This window comes from Chanodichthys erythropterus, chromosome 1 (genome assembly GCF_024489055.1).
Source record: "Chanodichthys erythropterus isolate Z2021 chromosome 1, ASM2448905v1, whole genome shotgun sequence".
NCBI classification, from domain to species: Eukaryota; Metazoa; Chordata; class Actinopteri; order Cypriniformes; family Xenocyprididae; genus Chanodichthys; species Chanodichthys erythropterus.
This window is the reverse complement of record NC_090221.1, coordinates 2,581,445-2,600,882: the sequence shown is the minus strand read 5'-3', so window position 1 is coordinate 2,600,882 and position 19,438 is coordinate 2,581,445. Positions and strand designations below refer to the sequence as shown.

At 38.8% G+C, this 19,438-nt stretch overlaps 1 protein-coding gene across 1 annotated transcript in view; it reads right to left on the bottom strand.

Annotated features, from left to right (window-relative positions):
* The window catches only part of gfra4b (GDNF family receptor alpha 4b), a 111,489-nt gene extending 92,297 nt beyond the window's left edge, over window positions 1-19,192 (bottom strand). The window contains exon 1 of the mRNA XM_067382698.1: window positions 19,111-19,192. Coding sequence (XP_067238799.1) covers window positions 19,111-19,192 — 82 coding nt within the window. The remainder of the gene's footprint in view (window positions 1-19,110) is intronic.
* Between the last annotated feature and the right edge of the window lie 246 nt (window positions 19,193-19,438).

Below are 19,438 nucleotides of genomic sequence, written 5' to 3'. Positions count from 1 at the left end.
TTTTGGGTCACGGCCAGACCACAAAACTAACAAAACTGACGGGAGCAGCTCTAGAGGAAGAAACTGCATCTAAAACCTTCAGATGAAACACAATCTCTGAGTTACTTTTCACCTTTAACATCTTTCGTAATCTAATTATTTGCTCTAAATGGAATAATGAAAGAAAATTACCCTGAATTATCCTGAAAAGGAAGCAAAACGGACAGGACAATGTCCAGTTCACACCTATAGAGTAATAAAATAATATGAATATATAAAAAAGTGTGAGCCATATAGTTTGTGAAATGCTTAAATGGTGCATTAATTTGCCATTTCTGAGGTGCAATTATTTGAGTTGTTAAAAACCAAAGTAATTACAATACAACTAACAAAACATAATAGATATGTTATGAATTATAGTTTATAATTACATGGAGTCAAATTTCTGCAATTTTACTGCAATTTCTGATTATATACTCTACAATTCAAAAGTTTGCGATTGGTAAGATTTTTTTATATTTTTCAAAGAAGTCTCTTCTGCTCACCAAGGATGCATTTATTTGATCAAAACAATACAGAAAAAACTGTATTATTGTGAAATATTATATTGTGTTTTAATATATTGTGATCAAAGATGAGATTTACTCCAGTCTTCAGTGTCACGTGATCTTTCAGAAATCATTCTGATATGCTGATTTAAAAAATATCTGAAACATAATGACTGTGATACCACCCCACATGCCATATCTTATTCTCTTTGTAGGACATCAACTTCTATGTGTCAGTGACATGTGGTCAAGTGTCTGATGTATTAAGAGCTGCTTTGATCTATTATGCCCAGTATTCATAAAGATAAAGGACTCAGAAACCTTCCAAAAGATGGAAAACCAGTTCCTCCATTCTAGCGTTAAACATGTCAGGGGTGGATTCCCTTAAACCACAGAGGGCCTTTGATTCAGCTGAGTCATTGGAGAACTGTTTGTCCAGCTTTTCAAAGCGGCACAGCAGTACGAGGCTCACAAATGTCTTATTATTTCCCTGTAAAACATGACCGCCAGAACTCCCGCAGATGGGAATGTATTGGAGAGATTCACATCTGGTCCCTGAATCCGGCGGGATTTGACCCCATCCTCCTATCCATATAGAGATAGATAGAGAAAATGTTATATTGAAGGGCTGATTGTTTTATGTAAGGGATAGTTCACCCAGTGGCCATCTTTTAATCGCCCTAATGTTGTTCTAAACCTGCTCAACTTTATTTCTTTTTTTTAAGCTACTGAAAGGATTCATTCTTTGGGAATCTTTTTAATGAATTGGTTGATCCAGTTATATATATCCAGTTGATCCAATAAATGTTCATTTATTAAACATATTAATAAATGTTTTTACCCCATAAAACAACCCAATCACAGGGTTTGTCCATTTTCAAGCCAACTTGGGTTATTTTTATCCCAGAGCGTAGGTTTATGATACTTTTATGGTGTTTTGCATCCTTTTTCTTTGCATTTCCATTCTTTGTAATTGCGTGGAAAAAAGCAACCGGTACATTTCTTCAAAATTTCCCATTTTGTTTTTCACAGAAGGCAAAGTCATTCAGGTTTGGAACAACATACGTATGATGAATTTAAATTAGCTGGACTGCAGAATGACAGGCTTCTCTTTTTAGTGGCACAAAAACAAATCGGATGGAAAATTCAGAGCTTATTGATTCATCCAGCCTTCCTATTAAATGCCTTTTAAAGAGAAGTTGCGCGTCTACATTTGAAAACGCACTCTGTAGATCTCAGGGAATTACATTAATTGTTAATTTATTAATATAGCTGTGCTCGTGAAACGCTCAATTAAACACGCAAGCGTGCAATGTTCAGCATCCACGTTGAAGAAATTACAGCGATTCAGATCTTCAGATTCATCCATTTGGGGTTCAAGCAATTTAAATTAGCTGCTATTTTGTTTTTTACTTTACCAAATGTGACCATCAGTCGTTTCTCCAAAATGATGTTCGTGCTGCAAAGGAACCCTGCCTTTAGCCCGACTAATTGATTAGGTCAAAGGTCTGAGTGACAGTGGCTATGGGAGGAATGAATTTCCTGTTTCCGCATCTATAATTCAGAGGTTTCCTGATTGTGTGCATTGCAGTAAGCTTGAGAAGGGGCACAAGCTGTGCAAAACACAACTCTGCCAACATTTACCACAGAGCCGTGTCTTTGAAGGTCTGCTGGATCAAGCCTGCAGCTCACGGTACCCTGAGACCCAGACGCACAAACAGACAGACGCCCCACAAGTTCAGCTTTGTGTGTTTGCTCTGGGATGGTCTATAGTGGTCAGGTTGAAAGGAAAACAAAAACTTATGAAACATTTTCTTAGACTCAGCTGGTGAGGATGGAGTTATTGACCAGTGACGCCAATATAGTTTGTTTCTGGCATCCAGCGAATGATGAAATGAACCCACAATCTTTAGATGAATAGTTCAGGAAAAATGAAAACCCCCAGTCATCATTTACTCCCAATCAGATTGTTGAAACACATATTTTGCGGAATGCTTGTGGTGCTTTTTTTCTGTTTAGTAGAAGTACATTTGGACTAGGACTGTTAAGCCCCAAAAATGGCACTATACTTCAAGTATCCTGAAGCCATACAATTGCTTTGTGTGAGAAATACAAAAATGTTTAGTTTAGGGTCCAATTCTCACTATTAACTAACAATTAACTACGACTTTTGCCTAAATAAACTCCTAATTACTGCTTATTAAGAGTTAGTAAGGTAGTTGTTAACCTTCTGGAGTCTGAGGCTGATTTGGGGCTTGGAGAAGTTTTGACATGCCCTGACATTTGTGCTTTTTTCAGTTGTTCATAAACATATAAATGACAAAAGTGTCATTACACTTTATTCAGCACAAACTAGGCTACAATAATATGTGAGGAACATGTATGTACATGTTTTTGTTTTTGAAGGAATAATGTTTATGCGTAATTATTGAAAAAACAAAAAACTTAAGTCACTGAAATAAGGCCAAAAAAAGTATATTAAATCTGTGTTTACAAGACTTCTGGGTATTGGAGGTTGTAGACTAGAGTTTTTGCTTCAAAAATATGTAAACATTATGTTGCCTACTCCTTCATACAAAACAATATATTGATTTAGTTTTTGTAAGACACTTTTTGTCAAGAAACGCAGTATGCGTGGAGGTGTGAATCATCATGAATAATGGGTGATTCTCACCTGAGAAGACAAAAGAATCACATAATAATGACCTGAAATGACTTGCATATTAATGAGGCCTTTCAGTCAGGTAGGCTGTGAAAAAACCCTCTGTAATCATGTCTCAGCTCAATTTAAAATAATGGTATTCTATTATATAATATTTATTGTCATCACTATGAGTGCTGGATACTGTGTTTTCAATTCATACTTGCAGCCGGAGGGCGCTATGTACACCTTCAGGCCACAAATTCATATAAAGAAGAAAAGGAACCAGGAACTAACGGCATGTCTTCTAGAGATCGCTAACCATGGCTTTAACATCCAAATAAACACTTTTCAAGACAATAAATACACGATTGAGACAATGCATGCATATTGACTGAATTTGCGTCTGAATAGCGCTGGCTCCGTGGACGTGGCCGCATTAGCGGGTAATGAGCTGAATCACGGACTTCTGACATGGCTCTCTTTTCATACAGATTACATAAACACAGAATGTTTGTTTTCGATTTGACTTGCACGATTTAAAACCTGACATTTCAACGTTTCTTTAGACATAAGTGTCATTTTTTTGTCATTAGTATTCATAAGTTACAGTTCATTTTCTGTGAACTATCAGATTGGACTTCGTTCAGAGGGAGAGGAGAGATCACGCATCATGTTAGTTTTCTTTATTTTACAAAAAGAACAACATTGTGTTTTTACTATGAGTGTACACAAATAAAAGAAGATATTCTATAGTTTGAATTGATATATTCTCTATGACAAGAAATGATGGAGATTTTAAGTCTGTTTTGCTGCAATGTGAAAAAAAATCCTGCAAAACGCGCCGGCGCGTTAACGGACTCCAGAGAGTTAAGTTTAGGTATTGGGTACACAGCTAAATGTTCATATGTGTACACACTACAGGGTGTTAAAAAGTAACACTGTGTTGAAATTAGATAATTAAGTGACAATTGAGCATTATTGATGAACACCTGCTGTTAACAAGCAGAATCGCTGAAGAAAAGAGAAACACAAGAACTAAAACTGACTTCCAGGTATTACACATTATTACACTTATTACTAACCAGATTGACTTTATTTTTGTCATACATCTGCAGAAGTAAGTTATGTTTCATTTTTGATGAACAGTGTGGACAAATATGAACACTGAGCGGTGTTAATTTAACACTGGACATTATGATGTGTAGGATTTAGGGATGTAGAATATGGTCATGCAGAATAAGGCATTTATATGTGCTTTATAAGTGATAATAAACCTAGTAACATGCATGCTAAGAAGCAACTAGTTACTAGTGAGAATTGGACCATAAACTACAGTGTTACCCCAAATTTTATAATACAAAAGTCATTACTGATGTAATCCTAAGCTTACTTATTTGACACAAATTTCTAAGGCCTCTAAATTAATAATATGACCAAAACTTTGCTGAAAACCTGTTGTACACAATCTTCTACACGCCTTCTGTCGTCTGATTGATAGTTTAGACTTTTTTAGCAAGTAAACGCATTTTAGCATAATTGTGGTACACGTGTCTATTTTCGCTGTGAAATCTTTACTGTTGTTTATTAAGTAAACATAAGAATAACTTTTATACCACTAGTAATATTTAAAGATGAACACTTAATGCAACTTAATGTTTAAATGTTAAAATGTGAGTATTAAGTATGATCATCCGGGTTTTGAGGTTTAATTGATCATCATTGCATTGCATTGCATGTTTTAAAACTACAGAGCTTTGATCATAAAACTAAGCATTTAAATATTTATATGCATTTTATGTAAGTCTGCTATACTGATATATAGGTCTCATTGATTTGCATTACAAGCATCATATTACTTTCTGGCCATATAAATATCAGCAACTGCACCAAATTGCATATTTTTGCTCATTTTCGCCTCTGAATAAAATTGAGGTACTTTTCACCCTTGAGTATGAGCTTCATATTCTCATATATCATACTCTATGAGCCTGATGTATCAAATATGATTCTCATCAAAAAACACTTGCACAGATTGTTAAAAAGCTGAAAACTTTCCTCAAATGACATTTCCCATATCATTTGCAATTACATAAAGTCAAATGTTGGTATGTGAAGATGTGCCACATCAAGTTTTAAATCAATCATGCCAAATGATATTGGTTTTTGAGTGTCTTGAAACTGAACATGACATGGCATTGAATATGCAGAGGTGTAAATGAGAACAACCTAAGTAATGGCTTAAATTTCAGTTTGTTCCTGTTGTATCGACTTGGAATATAGTGTGCGGGTTTGTTTTTGGGGAGTTTGACAAGTCTCAGTCCACTTTTACCCTCGATATATGTAAAAGAGCAGCATGAACATTTGGCCAAACATCTCCTTTTTGAGTTCCACTGAAGAAAGTCATGCATGTTTGGAACAACATAAGGGTGTAATAACAATCACAAGTGACAGGAGTACCTGGAGCAGTGCTGACCCCCAATGTCAGCACTACATGGAGGCCAGACATGGGCAATTTAAGGTTCTCAATCTAAAACGCCCATATGGCCCTCAAATTGAACAGTTGGTTGGGAAAAAGTGACCTGCACAAGACCCATTTGTCCCCGAGGGGTTGTTCAACCAGCAAAAAGCAACCAGTCACTGTGGCCTCAGTCAGTCGAGCGTGCAGCTGCTTACGAACCACAGCCTGCTAAGTTAGGGGGTTTATTTTATATCTCCTCTCTGGGGAGACAAGAAGCCTTTCACAAAGTGAAGGAAATGTCAGTGTCATTGGGGTCGCAGCAAAAAAGCAGCATTTCCAACAGCCCTGACTAACAGAACCCACAAAAGTGTCCAAGAACTTCTGCAGAATTAAACAGAATCATCTGTCACTTAAGCTGCATTATCCAGTGTCACACTAAACAGGTTTATGTGAAATAAACGCTCAACGTTTCCTGAGGTATTTGCCTGCTGTTCAAGCACACTGTGAGTGTGGCCACAGACAGCGACTTTAATCATGTCTCCAGCTCGTGTCCCAGCCAACTTCCTGTGAGATCTGAGAATCCCTATAGATTGGGCAGTTGATTTCTGGATTTGTTTTGAATGAACGTGCAGGGAGAAAAGTGTACATCTAAACTAAATCTACACTCTAAGATGGGTTGAAAATGGACAAATCCAGTGGTTGGGTTAAATGTTTGCCAAACCTGCTGGGCAGTTTTATTTAACTCAACTTTTGTTTAATAATGACTATATGGCTTGCTTAAAATTAATCCAAAATATGTTGAAATTAAAAACCAAACACATAATTACTAGAGGAAACAATAATAATCAAAGGGTGAACATTTATTAATAAGCAATTTAATAAATGTTTATTTCCATCCTATTTTTGGTTCATTTTAAGTAAGCAATATACTCATTTTTAAACAATAGTTGGGTTAAATAAAACTACCCAACACGTTAGGCAAACATTTAACCCAACCTGTGTTGTTTTGACCCTAAAAAACGCTGGGTTAAAAACAATCTAAGTTGGGTTGAAAATGGACAAACCCAGCGATTGGGTTAAATGTTTGCCAAACCTGCTGGGAAGTTTTATTTAACTCAACTATTGTTTAAAAATGACTATATGTCTACACTCTAAAAAATGCTGGGTTAAAAACAACCTAAGTTGGGTTGAAAAATAGACAAACCCAGCAATTGGGTTGTTTTAACCCAGTGGTTGGGTTAAATGTTTGCCCAACGTGCTGGGTAGTTTTATTTAACTGTTGTATAAAAATGACTGTATTGCTTAATTAAAATGAACCCAAAATATGCTGAAAATTAACATTTATTAATATGTTTAATAAATGAGCATTTATTAATAAGATAATGAATAATAAACAATAAACATTTATTAAATTGCTTATTAATAAATGTTCACCTTTTGATTATTATTGTTTCCTCTAGTAATTATGTGTCTGATTTTTAATTTCTCACCTATTTTGGATTCATTTTAAGCCAGACATATAGTCATTTTTAATCAGTAGTTGGGTTAAATAAAACTATCCAGCAGGTTGGGCAAACATTTAACCCAGTCACTGGGTTAAAACAACCCAATCGCTGGGTTTGTCCATTTTCAACCCAACTTGGGTTGTTTTTAACCAAACATTTTTTAGAGTGTGGCTTCAAAATGAACCCAAAATATGTTGGAAATTAAAACCAGACACATAATTACTGGAGGAAACAATAATAATCAAAAGGTGAACATTTATTAATAAGCAATTTAATAAATGTTTATTGTTTATTATTCATTATCTTATTAATAAATGCTAATTTATTAAACATATTAATAAATGTTTATTTTCAACCTATTTTGGGTTCATTTTAAGTAAGCAATATAGTAATTTTTAAACAATAGTTGGGTTAAATAAAACTAACACGTTAGGCAAACATTTAACCCAACCTGTGTTGTTTTTACTCTAAAAAATGCTGGGTTAAAAACAACCCAAGTTGGGTTGAAAATGGACAAACCCAGCGATTGGGTTGTTTTAACCCAGCAGTTGGGTTAAATGTTTGCCCAACCTGCTGGGCATTTTAATTGCTATATGGCTAGCTTAAAATGAACCCAAAATAGTTGGGAAATTTTTTGTTTGTTTCCTAATTCGTAATGTTTGGTATTGTAACGAGGCGGGACTCAGACAGAGATCCATTTGCAAGCTTTATTAAGAATATCGTAGTCGTACAGGCAGGGTCAATCAGGATCAGACAGGAACAGCAAGGAACAGGCAGAGTCGTGGTCAGAGTACAGGCAGTAGATCGAGGACAGGCAGATATCATTCACAGGACGATAGACAAGGCAAGGGTCAGGACAGGCAGCAACGGGTCAATAACAGGGAACAGACAGTAACGGGAACAGACAGGCAGACAGGAATATAAACGCTCAGAAGTGATACCAGAGTAATCAAGACCTCGCGGTGAGGTGGTGTATGTGTGAGTCCTTTATAGTCCAGGTAATGCGTATCAGCTGGGTGTGGTGATTAGTGTGGAGTGTGCATGACTGTATGTGGCAACAGGTGATTGGTGGAGTGAGTGCATGTGATTGACAGGGGGGATGATGGGAAATGTAGTCCGAAACTTGACAGGGGCAGACGGTGATCGTGACATAACGCCCTCCCGTAAGGCGCGACCTCGCGCCGTAGATGACACCAATACGGGTGGGGGGGTGGGTGCATTGGAGATTAAACAGCTGACAGGAACGGAATCTCCAATGCAGGTTCCAGAACAGCCACAGCAGGTCAGGTGCTACGGGCAGCCACGGCGGGTCAGGTGGCTCAGGCGGCCACGGCAGGTCAGGCGGCTTGGGCAGCCACGGCAGGTCAGGTGGCTTGGGCAGGTCAGGTGGCTCAGGCGGCCACGGCAGGTCAGGTGGTCTGGGCAGTTCAGGGACCGCTGATGACCGCGGCCGTGCAGGGTTCCCACCCACAAACTCCCCACCCCTAGGTATACTGCCCCCCCCCCAAAAAGTTCTTAGGGATTTCAGCGGGGCCCGTCGCAGGTTCGTGGGCAAGGGGTTCGGGTGGCGGCGGCAGGGCCAGGCGTGTGGGTGAAGCCATCAGGGCAAGACTCCTGAGTGGCGCCGGCAGGGCTGGAAGCGTGGATGGCGCCGGCAGGGCTAGAAGCGTGGATGGCGCCGGCAGGGCAAGAAGCACAGGTGGCGCCGGCAGGGCAAGAAGCACAGGTGGCGCCGGCAGGGCAAGAAGCACAGGTGGCGCCGGCAGGGCAAGAAGCACAGGTGGCGCCGGCAGGGCAAGAAGCACAGGTGGCGCCGGCAGGGCACGAAGCACAGGTGGCGCCGGCAGGGCAAGAAGCACAGGTGGCGCCGGCAGAGCGAGGAGCACAGGTGGCGCCGGCAGAGCGAGGAGCACAGGTGGCGCCGGCAGGACAAGACGTTTGGACGTAAGAGGGGGAAGAACAGATGGAGCCTTCCTCCTCCTCCTCCTCCTCCTCTTCCGAGGATGAGGCGATGGTTCACCGACTTGAGCGGTTTCTGGAGCAGACTCACTGGCTGAAGCGGACTCAATGGCTGGAACAACCCCTGCATCCTTGAGCACCGCAGGGGCGGCCATCTTGCCCGTGGGCACTGGCAAAGCAGCCATTTCGTCCATCGCGTCCAGGGTGCATAAGTCCACTGCAATCGGCGAACAAGAGTCCATAGCAACCGGCGAGCTTGAGAGCGTTGAAACCGGCGAGCTTGAGAGCGTTGAAACCGGCGAGCTTGAGAGCGTTGAAACCGGCGAGCTTGAGAGCATTGAAACCGGCGAGCTTGAGAGCGTAGCAACCGGCAGGTTTGAGAGCGAAGCGGCCGGCTGGCTTGAGAGCGAAGTGGCCGGCTGGCTTGAGAGCGGAGCGGCCGGCTGGCTTGAGAGCGAAGCGACCGGCTGGCTTGAGAGCGAAGCGGCCGGCGGGCTTGAGTGCGAAGCGGCCGCGGCGGGCTTGAGTGCGAAGCGGCCGGCGGGCTTGAGAGCGAAGCGGCCGACGGAGACTTGGGGATGCCAGCTGCTCGGACTGAAATCAACGGGGGATCGGTCACACTGGAACGCAACCCTCTCCACTCCCGGACTGATCTAGAGACCTGACGTGACTCTGGGCGATCAGCGGCGACGTGACGTTGCTCTGGGCGATCAGCGAAGGCGTGATGTTGCTCTGGGCGATCAGCGAAGGCGTGACGTTGCTCTGGGCGATCAGCGGAGACGTGACGTTGCTCTGGGCGATCAGCGGAGACGTGACGTTGCTCTGGGCGATCAGCGGAGACGTGACGTTGCTCTGGGCGATCAGCGGAGATGTGGCTCGGTGTTGTTATGGTGGTAGCCGCCATTTTGTGAATGTCCTTTGGCGCAGCGGCCATTACGTGGTTTATCTCGGTGTCGCATTCCTCCGCGACCCCCACGGTAAACGGAGAACCAACAGTCAATAACACATAGTCCAGGAAATGACTAAGAGAAGAACGGGGTCCCTCACGAATTAATTGTTCTTTGAGTGGTTGGTTGACACCATCGCAGAAAAAGTCAATAAGTGCACAGTCAGGCAGATCTGAATAATATGCAATGTTCAGGTATTCTGTGATGTAATCCTCCAGTGATCGTGTGCCCTGCGTACTCCACAACAACAATTGATTGATGTCCATACCGTGTAGAGATCCTCCGGGAAAGCTGCTGGATCGTGGTGGCGGCGAGGTCTTCTGTAACGAGGCGGGACTCAGACAGAGATCCATTTGCAAGCTTTATTAAGAATATCGTAGTCGTACAGGCAGGGTCAATCAGGATCAGACAGGAACAGCAAGGAACAGGCAGAGTCGTGGTCAGAGTACAGGCAGTAGATCGAGGACAGGCAGATATCATTCACAGGACGGTAGACAAGGCAAGGGTCAGGACAGGCAGCAACGGGTCAATAACAGGGAACAGACAGTAACGGGAACAGACAGGCAGACAGGAATATAAACGCTCAGAAGTGATACCAGAGTAATCAAGACCTCGCGGTGAGGTGGTGTATGTGTGAGTCCTTTATAGTCCAGGTAATGCGTATCAGCTGGGTGTGGTGATTAGTGTGGAGTGTGCATGACTGTATGTGGCAACAGGTGATTGGTGGAGTGAGTGCATGTGATTGACAGGGGGGATGATGGGAAATGTAGTCCGAAACTTGACAGGGGCAGACGGTGATCGTGACAGGTATATTGCCCTTTTTATTGTTGTTGTTTGTTTTATGTCCTTTTTTATGTGTACAGCACTTTGGTCAACTACTGTTGTTTTTAAATGTGCTTTAGAAATGAATTAAACTTGAAACTTGAAATTAAAAACCAGATGCAATTACAGGCAACAATAATAGACAAAAGGTGAATGTTTATTAATAAGCTTTAATATTTTATTAATATAAATTTAATAGTTTAATAGTTTATTAATATAAATTTATTAATAAGCAATTTAATAAATGTTTATTGTTTAATAATTATTCATTGGACATTAATAAATGTTCATTTCCAACATACTTTGGGTTCATTTTAATTAAGCAATACAGTAATTTTTAAACAATAGTTGAGTTAAATAAAACTACCGAGCAGGTTGGGCAAACATTTAACCCTACCGAGGGGTTAAAACAACCCATTTGCTGGGTTTGCCCATTTTCAACCCAACTTGGGTTGTTTTTAACCCGGCATTTTTTTTAGAGTGTACGTCCATTGTTTTATGCAGGCTCTGGTCTAAACCTAAAGTAATCATGATATCATCTGGAAGCTTTCAGACTCTAGTTTTCATATTTGGTGAGTGATTTTCAAAAGAAATGACAGAGCAATAGAGATTCTTCATTTGTGATCAGGTGCCGAACTACAACGCGCGCTCCGATTCTTTCCGTATGATTTTTATGTGCTTTAGAGACTGAATTCAAATCAAATATTAACATTACTGCCCAAACTACTTCTGAATAGGATGTCTACTTCATAAATGTTTTGAGAAGTATGGAAATGTATTGTTCAGATCACTCAAAACATATATGGAAGTCCTTATATGGTTATCGATGGAGTCTGGATGTCGTCTAGTGGAAAAGTTTGGCACAAAAAAATCTTACTGAAAGTTCTTTTTTTGAGATATCAACCTAAAATTTGGCACACACCTTGTTCTGATATTTAGCTTGGATTTCAACAACTGGGTTAAAGCAAAAAGCTACCATAGTCCAATCTCCTCTTTGTTAAATCATGCAAAGAAATTTAATATGAACATCAATCATGCTCATACTGATCATATTTTTATAAATGTGAACACAAACCAATGTTGATGGCTTATTTTAATTGCTGTTTAGAATCGACTCCTTATAAACAATGCACACTGGACATCTTTTAGCAATTTTCTATATAATCTAGAGCATGTTAGCAGGCATTACATGCACACAGAATTTAATTTTCCATAAAATACAGAACCTTATTTACGTCCCATTTAATTCAATCAACGTGACCCATTGGGATATGATCTTGATTATTAAAACATGAATATATGAATACAATATCAAACTGCGATTCCATTTTCCCAAAGGTCTCTCTGCATAATTGTCGTTTGATTGCATGTGACTGTTTTCAAGTAAAGAAAAGAAGACAATAGAAATGTCACTCGCCACATGCATGTATGTATATGAGAATGAAAGCGTTTGGCATGCGAGCTGACAGTTCTCTCATACAGAAAGCATGTGTGACAGGCCTTTACTGGAGTCCAAATCAGAGTCTCGAGTGAGTAGTTAACTGAATGTATACATCTGTAAGTTTGAGGCATGTGCCGCACTGTTGGGAGAGAATGGGAAAATGCTTTCAGCAACACAGCGCACAATATCAATCGTCTAATTTGTTCAAGGATTCACTGTTCAAACTGTAGAAAGAGAAAACTTCCTTGCAGATTTTTCTGCAAATATTTCAGCAGAACAGACGGCATGTGAAAGCTGATCGCTGTGTGGTGTTTTGATGTGTAATCAATTGAAATTGAAGGGGAAGAGCGGTTCAAAGTGGAAAATGTAATGATGTGGTGAGTTTCACTGCAGGGCAGAGCCAATCTGTACACCAGCCCCCTCTGAAAACATGCTAATGAGATATCTGTTTCTCCTCCTAATAAATACAAGTGGAGTCTCACCATTGATCTTAAGAGTGCCTCAAGGGGATCTCAACTCTCCCCAAGGTATGTCCATTAGTGAGACAGGAAAGAGAAACTCCCATAAGGATGACAAAACGGTTGTACAAGCGGAGCTGGGACTAGAGAAGTCTTGTAGGTCATTCTCATGAAGAACTCTGAATGCAAAGCAGCCATGAATAACCTTCAGAGAAATCAAACTTTGTCTGACTGTCTACACCAGGGTTTTATGTCATCCAGTAGTGAATTAAGATTGTCTTTTAAATTCCAATTCAATTCCTGAATGAGCAGAAATTATGCATTTAATTCAAATTTGAATATCAGGAATTAAAAATGGATTGAAATTGTGTAATTTGCAAGTGTACTTTTTAATAATATTTTACATTTTTATCTCATTACTGAACATCTGGTCAAATTTTATGACCAATTATATTTATATTTATGCATTTGGCAGACGCTTTTATCCACATTGCATTATACTATACATTTGTATCTGAGTATGTGCAATCCCTAGGATCGAACCCATGACCTTGGCATTGCTAGTGCCATGCTCTAACCACTGAGCTACAGGAAAGCAATTAATGCATTAATCCACAGTAAATTAATAACACTTTACAATAAGGTTAATGCAATAGCTAAAAAAATGAATCACCAATCAACTATTTTTCATCATTTTTACGCTCTAAAAAATGCTGGGTTAAAAACAACCCAAGTTGGGTTGAAAATGGACAAACCCAAACCAAATGTTTGCCCAACCTGCTGGGTAGTTTTATTTAACTCAACTATTGTTTAAAAATTACTGTATTGCTTAATTATAATTAACCCAAAGTATGTTGGAAATGAACATTTATTAATGTTTAATGGATAATTATTAAACAATAAACATTTATTAAATTGCTTATTAATAAATGTATATTAATAAACTATTAAATTTATATTAATAAAATATTAAAGCTTATTAATAAACATTCACCTTTTGTCTATTATTGTTGTCTCTAATTGCATCTGGTTTTTAATTTCCCAACTATTTTGGGTTCATTTTAAGCTAGCCATATAGCAATGTTTAAACAATAGTTGGTTTAAATAAAACTACCCAGCAGGTTGGGCAAACATTTAACCCAACCGCTGGGTTAAAACAACCCAATTGCTGAGTTTGTCCATTTTCAACCCAACTTGGGTTGTTTTTAACCCAGCATTTTTAAGAGTGTACCACTTCAAGTTGTAGAAATTAACATTATTGAATAACATGGATTAATAAAAAACACACATTTAAAAATATCATTATCTAATATATTAACTAATGTTAACAAAATAAGTGTGAGGAGATCGCATAATATGGTAACTCTTCAGTTTAAGGTCCATTTCTCACTATTAACTAGTTTCTTATTAGCATGCATATTACAATATTGGCTGATACTTATAAAGCACATATTAATGCCTTATTCTGCATGACCTTATCCCAATACCTAAACTTAACAAATAACTCAACTATTAATAAGCAGTAATTAGGAGTTTATTGAAGCAAAAGTCATAGTTATTAGTTAATAGTGGACCCTATAATTGGACCAAGTGTGACTCCAAATACCTGCAATTGTATTACATCTAACAAATTAATGTTAGATGGGGAAGGGGAGATCTGCTTGGTTACTGACATTCTTACAAAAATGTGTTCAGCAGAAGAAAGAAATTCATACAGGTTTGGAACGACAGAATTTTCATTTTTTGGTGAACTATCCCATTAACTGTAATCAATATCAGGTCCACTATTGACTGCAGCAACTGCTCTTAAGAACACAGCTATGGCTCTCACCATAAACGGCTCCGACATCAATCAATACCCAACATTAACCACAGCAACAAATGTTTTAAAGAGGAAAACAGCTAATGAATGTGCCTTTAGGTTGATGAATAATAAGATCCCTAAGCTTCTAAAAATATCTAAAACCTTTTCAGAATTTTTTTTTCAATGTATAATCTCTGCGGTTAGCAGGATGTCACTGAGCACAAAGCATCCTTAATTAAGGTGACTTTACAGGAAAGTGTCAGCAACATTTCGTTGAGCTCACATCATGTAATAGTAATTAATCACTGGAAAATAAGCACAGCATACAAAGATATCCATTTAAAAGAGAAACAGCTGCTTTTGTGTTATTATCAGGCTGGGTTTTAATCGCTTGGCTTTTTTCAGAGAGCTCATTTCCCTTAATGAGACCAAACAGGGTCACATATACATTCTAGATATACTGCACTCTATATATATGACTCTATAATTGCCTTGTAGACCAATAAAGTTCATCTTCAGAACACAAATTAAGATATTTTTGATAAAATCCGATGGCTCATATAGGCCTCCATTGAGAGCAACATAATTAACACTTTCAGTGTCCAGAAAGCTACTAAAGACGTATTTAAAACAGTTCATGTGACTACAGAGGTTCAACCTTAATGTTATGAAGTGATGAGAATACGCCAAAAAAACAAAATAACGACTTTATTCAGCAATATCTAGTGATGAGCGATTTCAAAACACTGCTCCATGAAGCTTTATGAAGCTTTTGTTTTGAATCAGTGATTCAGAGCGTGTATCAAACTGCCAAAGTCACGTGATTTCAGTAAACGAGGCTTCGTTACGTCATAAGTATTTCGAAACCTTTCGAAATTTCAATGGTTCACCACTGAGGGGCGATAAACAACCATCTAGCAACATACAGGGGGAGTAGGGTAAGATGAGCCATTTTTTACTTATGTGGTCCTCAAGATAAGGGAAAATGAGGCAGAAGTCCAATAAAAGTAAGTAATTTCAAGATATTTCCTATATCATTTTAAATTATCAGAATACATCTATGACAAAAGGGTTCTAAAAAATATGGATTTTTATTTTAAAAAAAGTGTTCCTGTGGCTCAATTTACCCCAGGTTAGGGGTAAGTTGAGCCGAGTCAGTAGGTGGGTGTAAACTGACCATCTAACTGAATCTGAATCAAACCCATGTGAAATTGTACCTTAATAATCAACTTTCTGGTTACAAATATTCATATTTCTTTTCTTAAAGTTAACTTAAACAACGAAAAAACAAACAAATGAAGTTGAAATTTCAATATCTTTAATTGTTTGCATTTTTTGAAACAATATGAACCAAATTTGTAATCTTCCCAAAAACTGACTAAACAAAGAGTTTGAGTAAAATTAAATAAAACAAGAATGAATGAATGAATGTCACTAAAACTAATAAACATTTTAGTCAAAAGGTTCTTGACATGGTAGTTTTTTCTGCAATGTTGACCATGTTAGGCCATTCGGGACTACAGGTGGAAAGATTTATTTGATTAAACATCCTCTGGTTCATATCACAGAAGGATTTGGTGTACTTGTACATCAAATAAACTCAAAAATAAAGATAAACTAAACCGGTTGCGTAATGCACCTTATTGTATTACATGGAAATTACAGCAGTTTATACTTCATTTAATTTAATTACAGTGCCTTATGGTGGGGTAAGTTAAAACACTGGCTCAATTTACCCCACATCATTTGGCTCACTTTGCCCCATAGCTGCCAATTTGGTAAAAAAAAAAAAAAAAAAAACTTGGTTATCAGTTCAGGCAAATGTTTAGCTAAATGTTACCCTGGACCACAAAACCAGTCATATGGGTCAATTGATGTATACATCTGAAAGCAGAATAAATAATCTTTCTTTGGTTTGTTAGGATTGGACAATATTTGGCCGAGATACAACTATTTAAAAATCTGGGGTGCAAAAAAATCAAAATATTGAGAAAATCACCTTTAAAGTTGTCCAAATGAAGTCCTTAGCAATGCATATCCACTCACAAAAATACATTTTTGATTTATTTATGGTAGGAAATTTACTAAATATCTTCATGGAGTATGATCTTTACTTAACATCCTAATGATTTTTGGCATTTAAAAAAATCAATAATTTTGACCCATACAATGTATTGTTGGCTATTGCTACAAATAAACCTGCGTGACTTATGACTGGTTTTGTGATCCAGGGTCACAAATGATTTGCATGGTTTTGTACGTTTGTAAATCACAAATATGTACAAACCCGATTCCAAAAGAGGTTGGGACACTGTACAAATTGTGAATAAAAACAGAATGCAATGATGTGGAAGTTTCAAATTTTAATATTTTATTCAGAATACAACATAGATGTCATATCAAATGTTTAAACTGAGAAAATGTATCATTTTAAGGGAAAAATAAGTTGATTTTAAATTTCATGGCATCAACACATCTCAAAAAAGTTGGGACAAGGCCATGTTTACCACTGTGTGGCATCCCCTCTTCTTTTTATAACAGTCTGCAAATGTCTGGGGACTGAGGAGACAAGTTGCTCAAGTTTAGGAATAGGAATGTTGTCCCATTCTTGTCTAAATTGCTCAACTGTCTTAGGTCTTCTTTGTCGCATCTTCCTCTTTATGATGCACCAAATATTTTCTATGGGTGAAAGATCTGGACTGCAGGCTGGACATTTCAGTACCCGGATCCTTCTTCTACGCAGCCATGATGATGTAATTGATGCAGTATGTGGTCTGGCATTGTCATGCTGGAAAATGCAAGGTCTTCCCTGAAAGAGACGACGTCTGGATGGGAGCATATGCTGTTCTAGAACTTGGATATACCTTTCAGCATTGATGGTGCCTTTCCAGATGTGTAAGCTGCCCATGCCACACGCACTCATGCAACCCCTATATTCTATTCTGAATAAAACACAAGTTAATGAGATTTGTAAATTATTGCATTCCTTTTTTATTCACAATTTGTACAACTTTTTTGGAATCGGGTTTGTATATATTTATAATATTTTTAGACCTGGACAATTACATCTGTTATGCTAAAATCTTAAAGTTTTTTTAAAGTAAATGGGCGACTTCCACTCCTCTAATGTGCTTCTCCTTCTCACAGTCTGTCAAAAATGATGGGTGATTCCAAAATATCTGGTCACATGACTATAAAAGTGTACTGTTGCCAAGATACAGGGGGTGGGTCAACTTTCACACTGGCTCATCTTACCCCACTGCTAACATACATTCAAAACACCTTAGCATCATGATGGTGAGTTTTGCATAGGGAAAACCCACTAATTTTTTTTCAGAAAATGTACAAATCTAGTTTGCTATGTTAGTTGGCCTCAGATAAAGGCAGTATTAAGCTGCTGACATCAGCTTATTGTTCGTCAGTCAAGAGTGACATCTACTGAACTGGTCATGCCATTTCCATTGGTTCATTCATGCCCTCTGAAAAAGGAAGTCAAAATCATAGAATCACAGGATTGTCGTGTTGAAGCTCCATGTTAATTCTGCGGTGGGCCAAACATTTCTGAAATGATTGCTTCATGAATGACCTTTTGTGCAACATAAAACTCAGTAAAAGGCTCGCCCGAGGACAAGAAGGGAGTTATATCTTATCTTTGTGGAATATCTTGGCGACCTACTAAATTGACTCCCAGAATCAGTTAAACATAATTGTTCAGTGTTCCTCCTTTTACATAGCCCAACTTCAAAATGCCAAGCAGGAAAAAAAAGATTAGCTTCATTTAACAAGGAACCTGTTGTAATGAATTAGAAGCCCAGATAAGAAGACAGATCACTGAATGACCAGTCGCCTTTTCACACTTCACGAGTCTCATTGGGACAGCTATGGCCCGCCCCGTGCCGATGAAATCATGTGTGTGGGCACACTCCAGTTCTTTCGGAAAAACACAGCTTTATTTTGATTGTCTGGGATTCAAAATTGGATAGGGTTGGACAACTTCCGCAAATGTCAACATATTCCAAAGGTCTCAAGCCACTGTTGAGAGAACAGAATAATGAATGAGATGGAAGCCAACAATCCATTTACTGTGCTAAAATAAAAACCCCAAACCCTCGCTGTGTACCAAAATACTGCAAATGGAACTCAATCGCCTCCATGGGTCTCTATTCAAACGTAGAGAAGAAAACAGAACAGTGTGATGCCTCTATCCATTAGTTCGAGTCTGAATTTGCTTGAATTAATAAAACATTTTCGCACTAAAAAAGCTGTGTACCTTCGGTGAACCTTGAAAAAGCTTGTGATCTCCCAGCTGGGATTTTCTCTGACGAATGTCCACCATTGTAAGAACATTTCAGGAATGGTTTGTTGAACTTTCAAGAAAATTAAGCCATTCAGAACGAACGTGAAACACTGTCTCAATCGCAAGACATTCATGGCCCAATTCTGTGGCACTAGTCTCGGTGTTTATGTCAGCAGAGTCTGGGTAGTTGTGCAAATGAGCTTTCCATCAGCTCCACGGGACAGGAGCAGTCAGTCACTCTGGTTTACAATCTCCCTCCTGGGCGCTCATGGCTTTCACAGCGCTAACAGATTTGGACAGCTCACTGCTGATGGTTTCCATGTGCTTCATACTTCAACTTGAGAAACGGTTCCAAGCAAAACAGCTCGCTAATTAGTTTTTCATTGTGCAGCGTCTGCATAAACATGTACATATGTAAAATCCCAACAACAATAATGCCAAGTAAGCTTAGCTCACCAAGTAGCAGGATACATAGAGGTTAAAGACACAGATGTCTCACCTTATTTCACTCGGTGGCCATCGTTGAAACGCCTCTCGGGCATGCAAGTGCAGCTCCTATCTCACATTCTCCAAAGC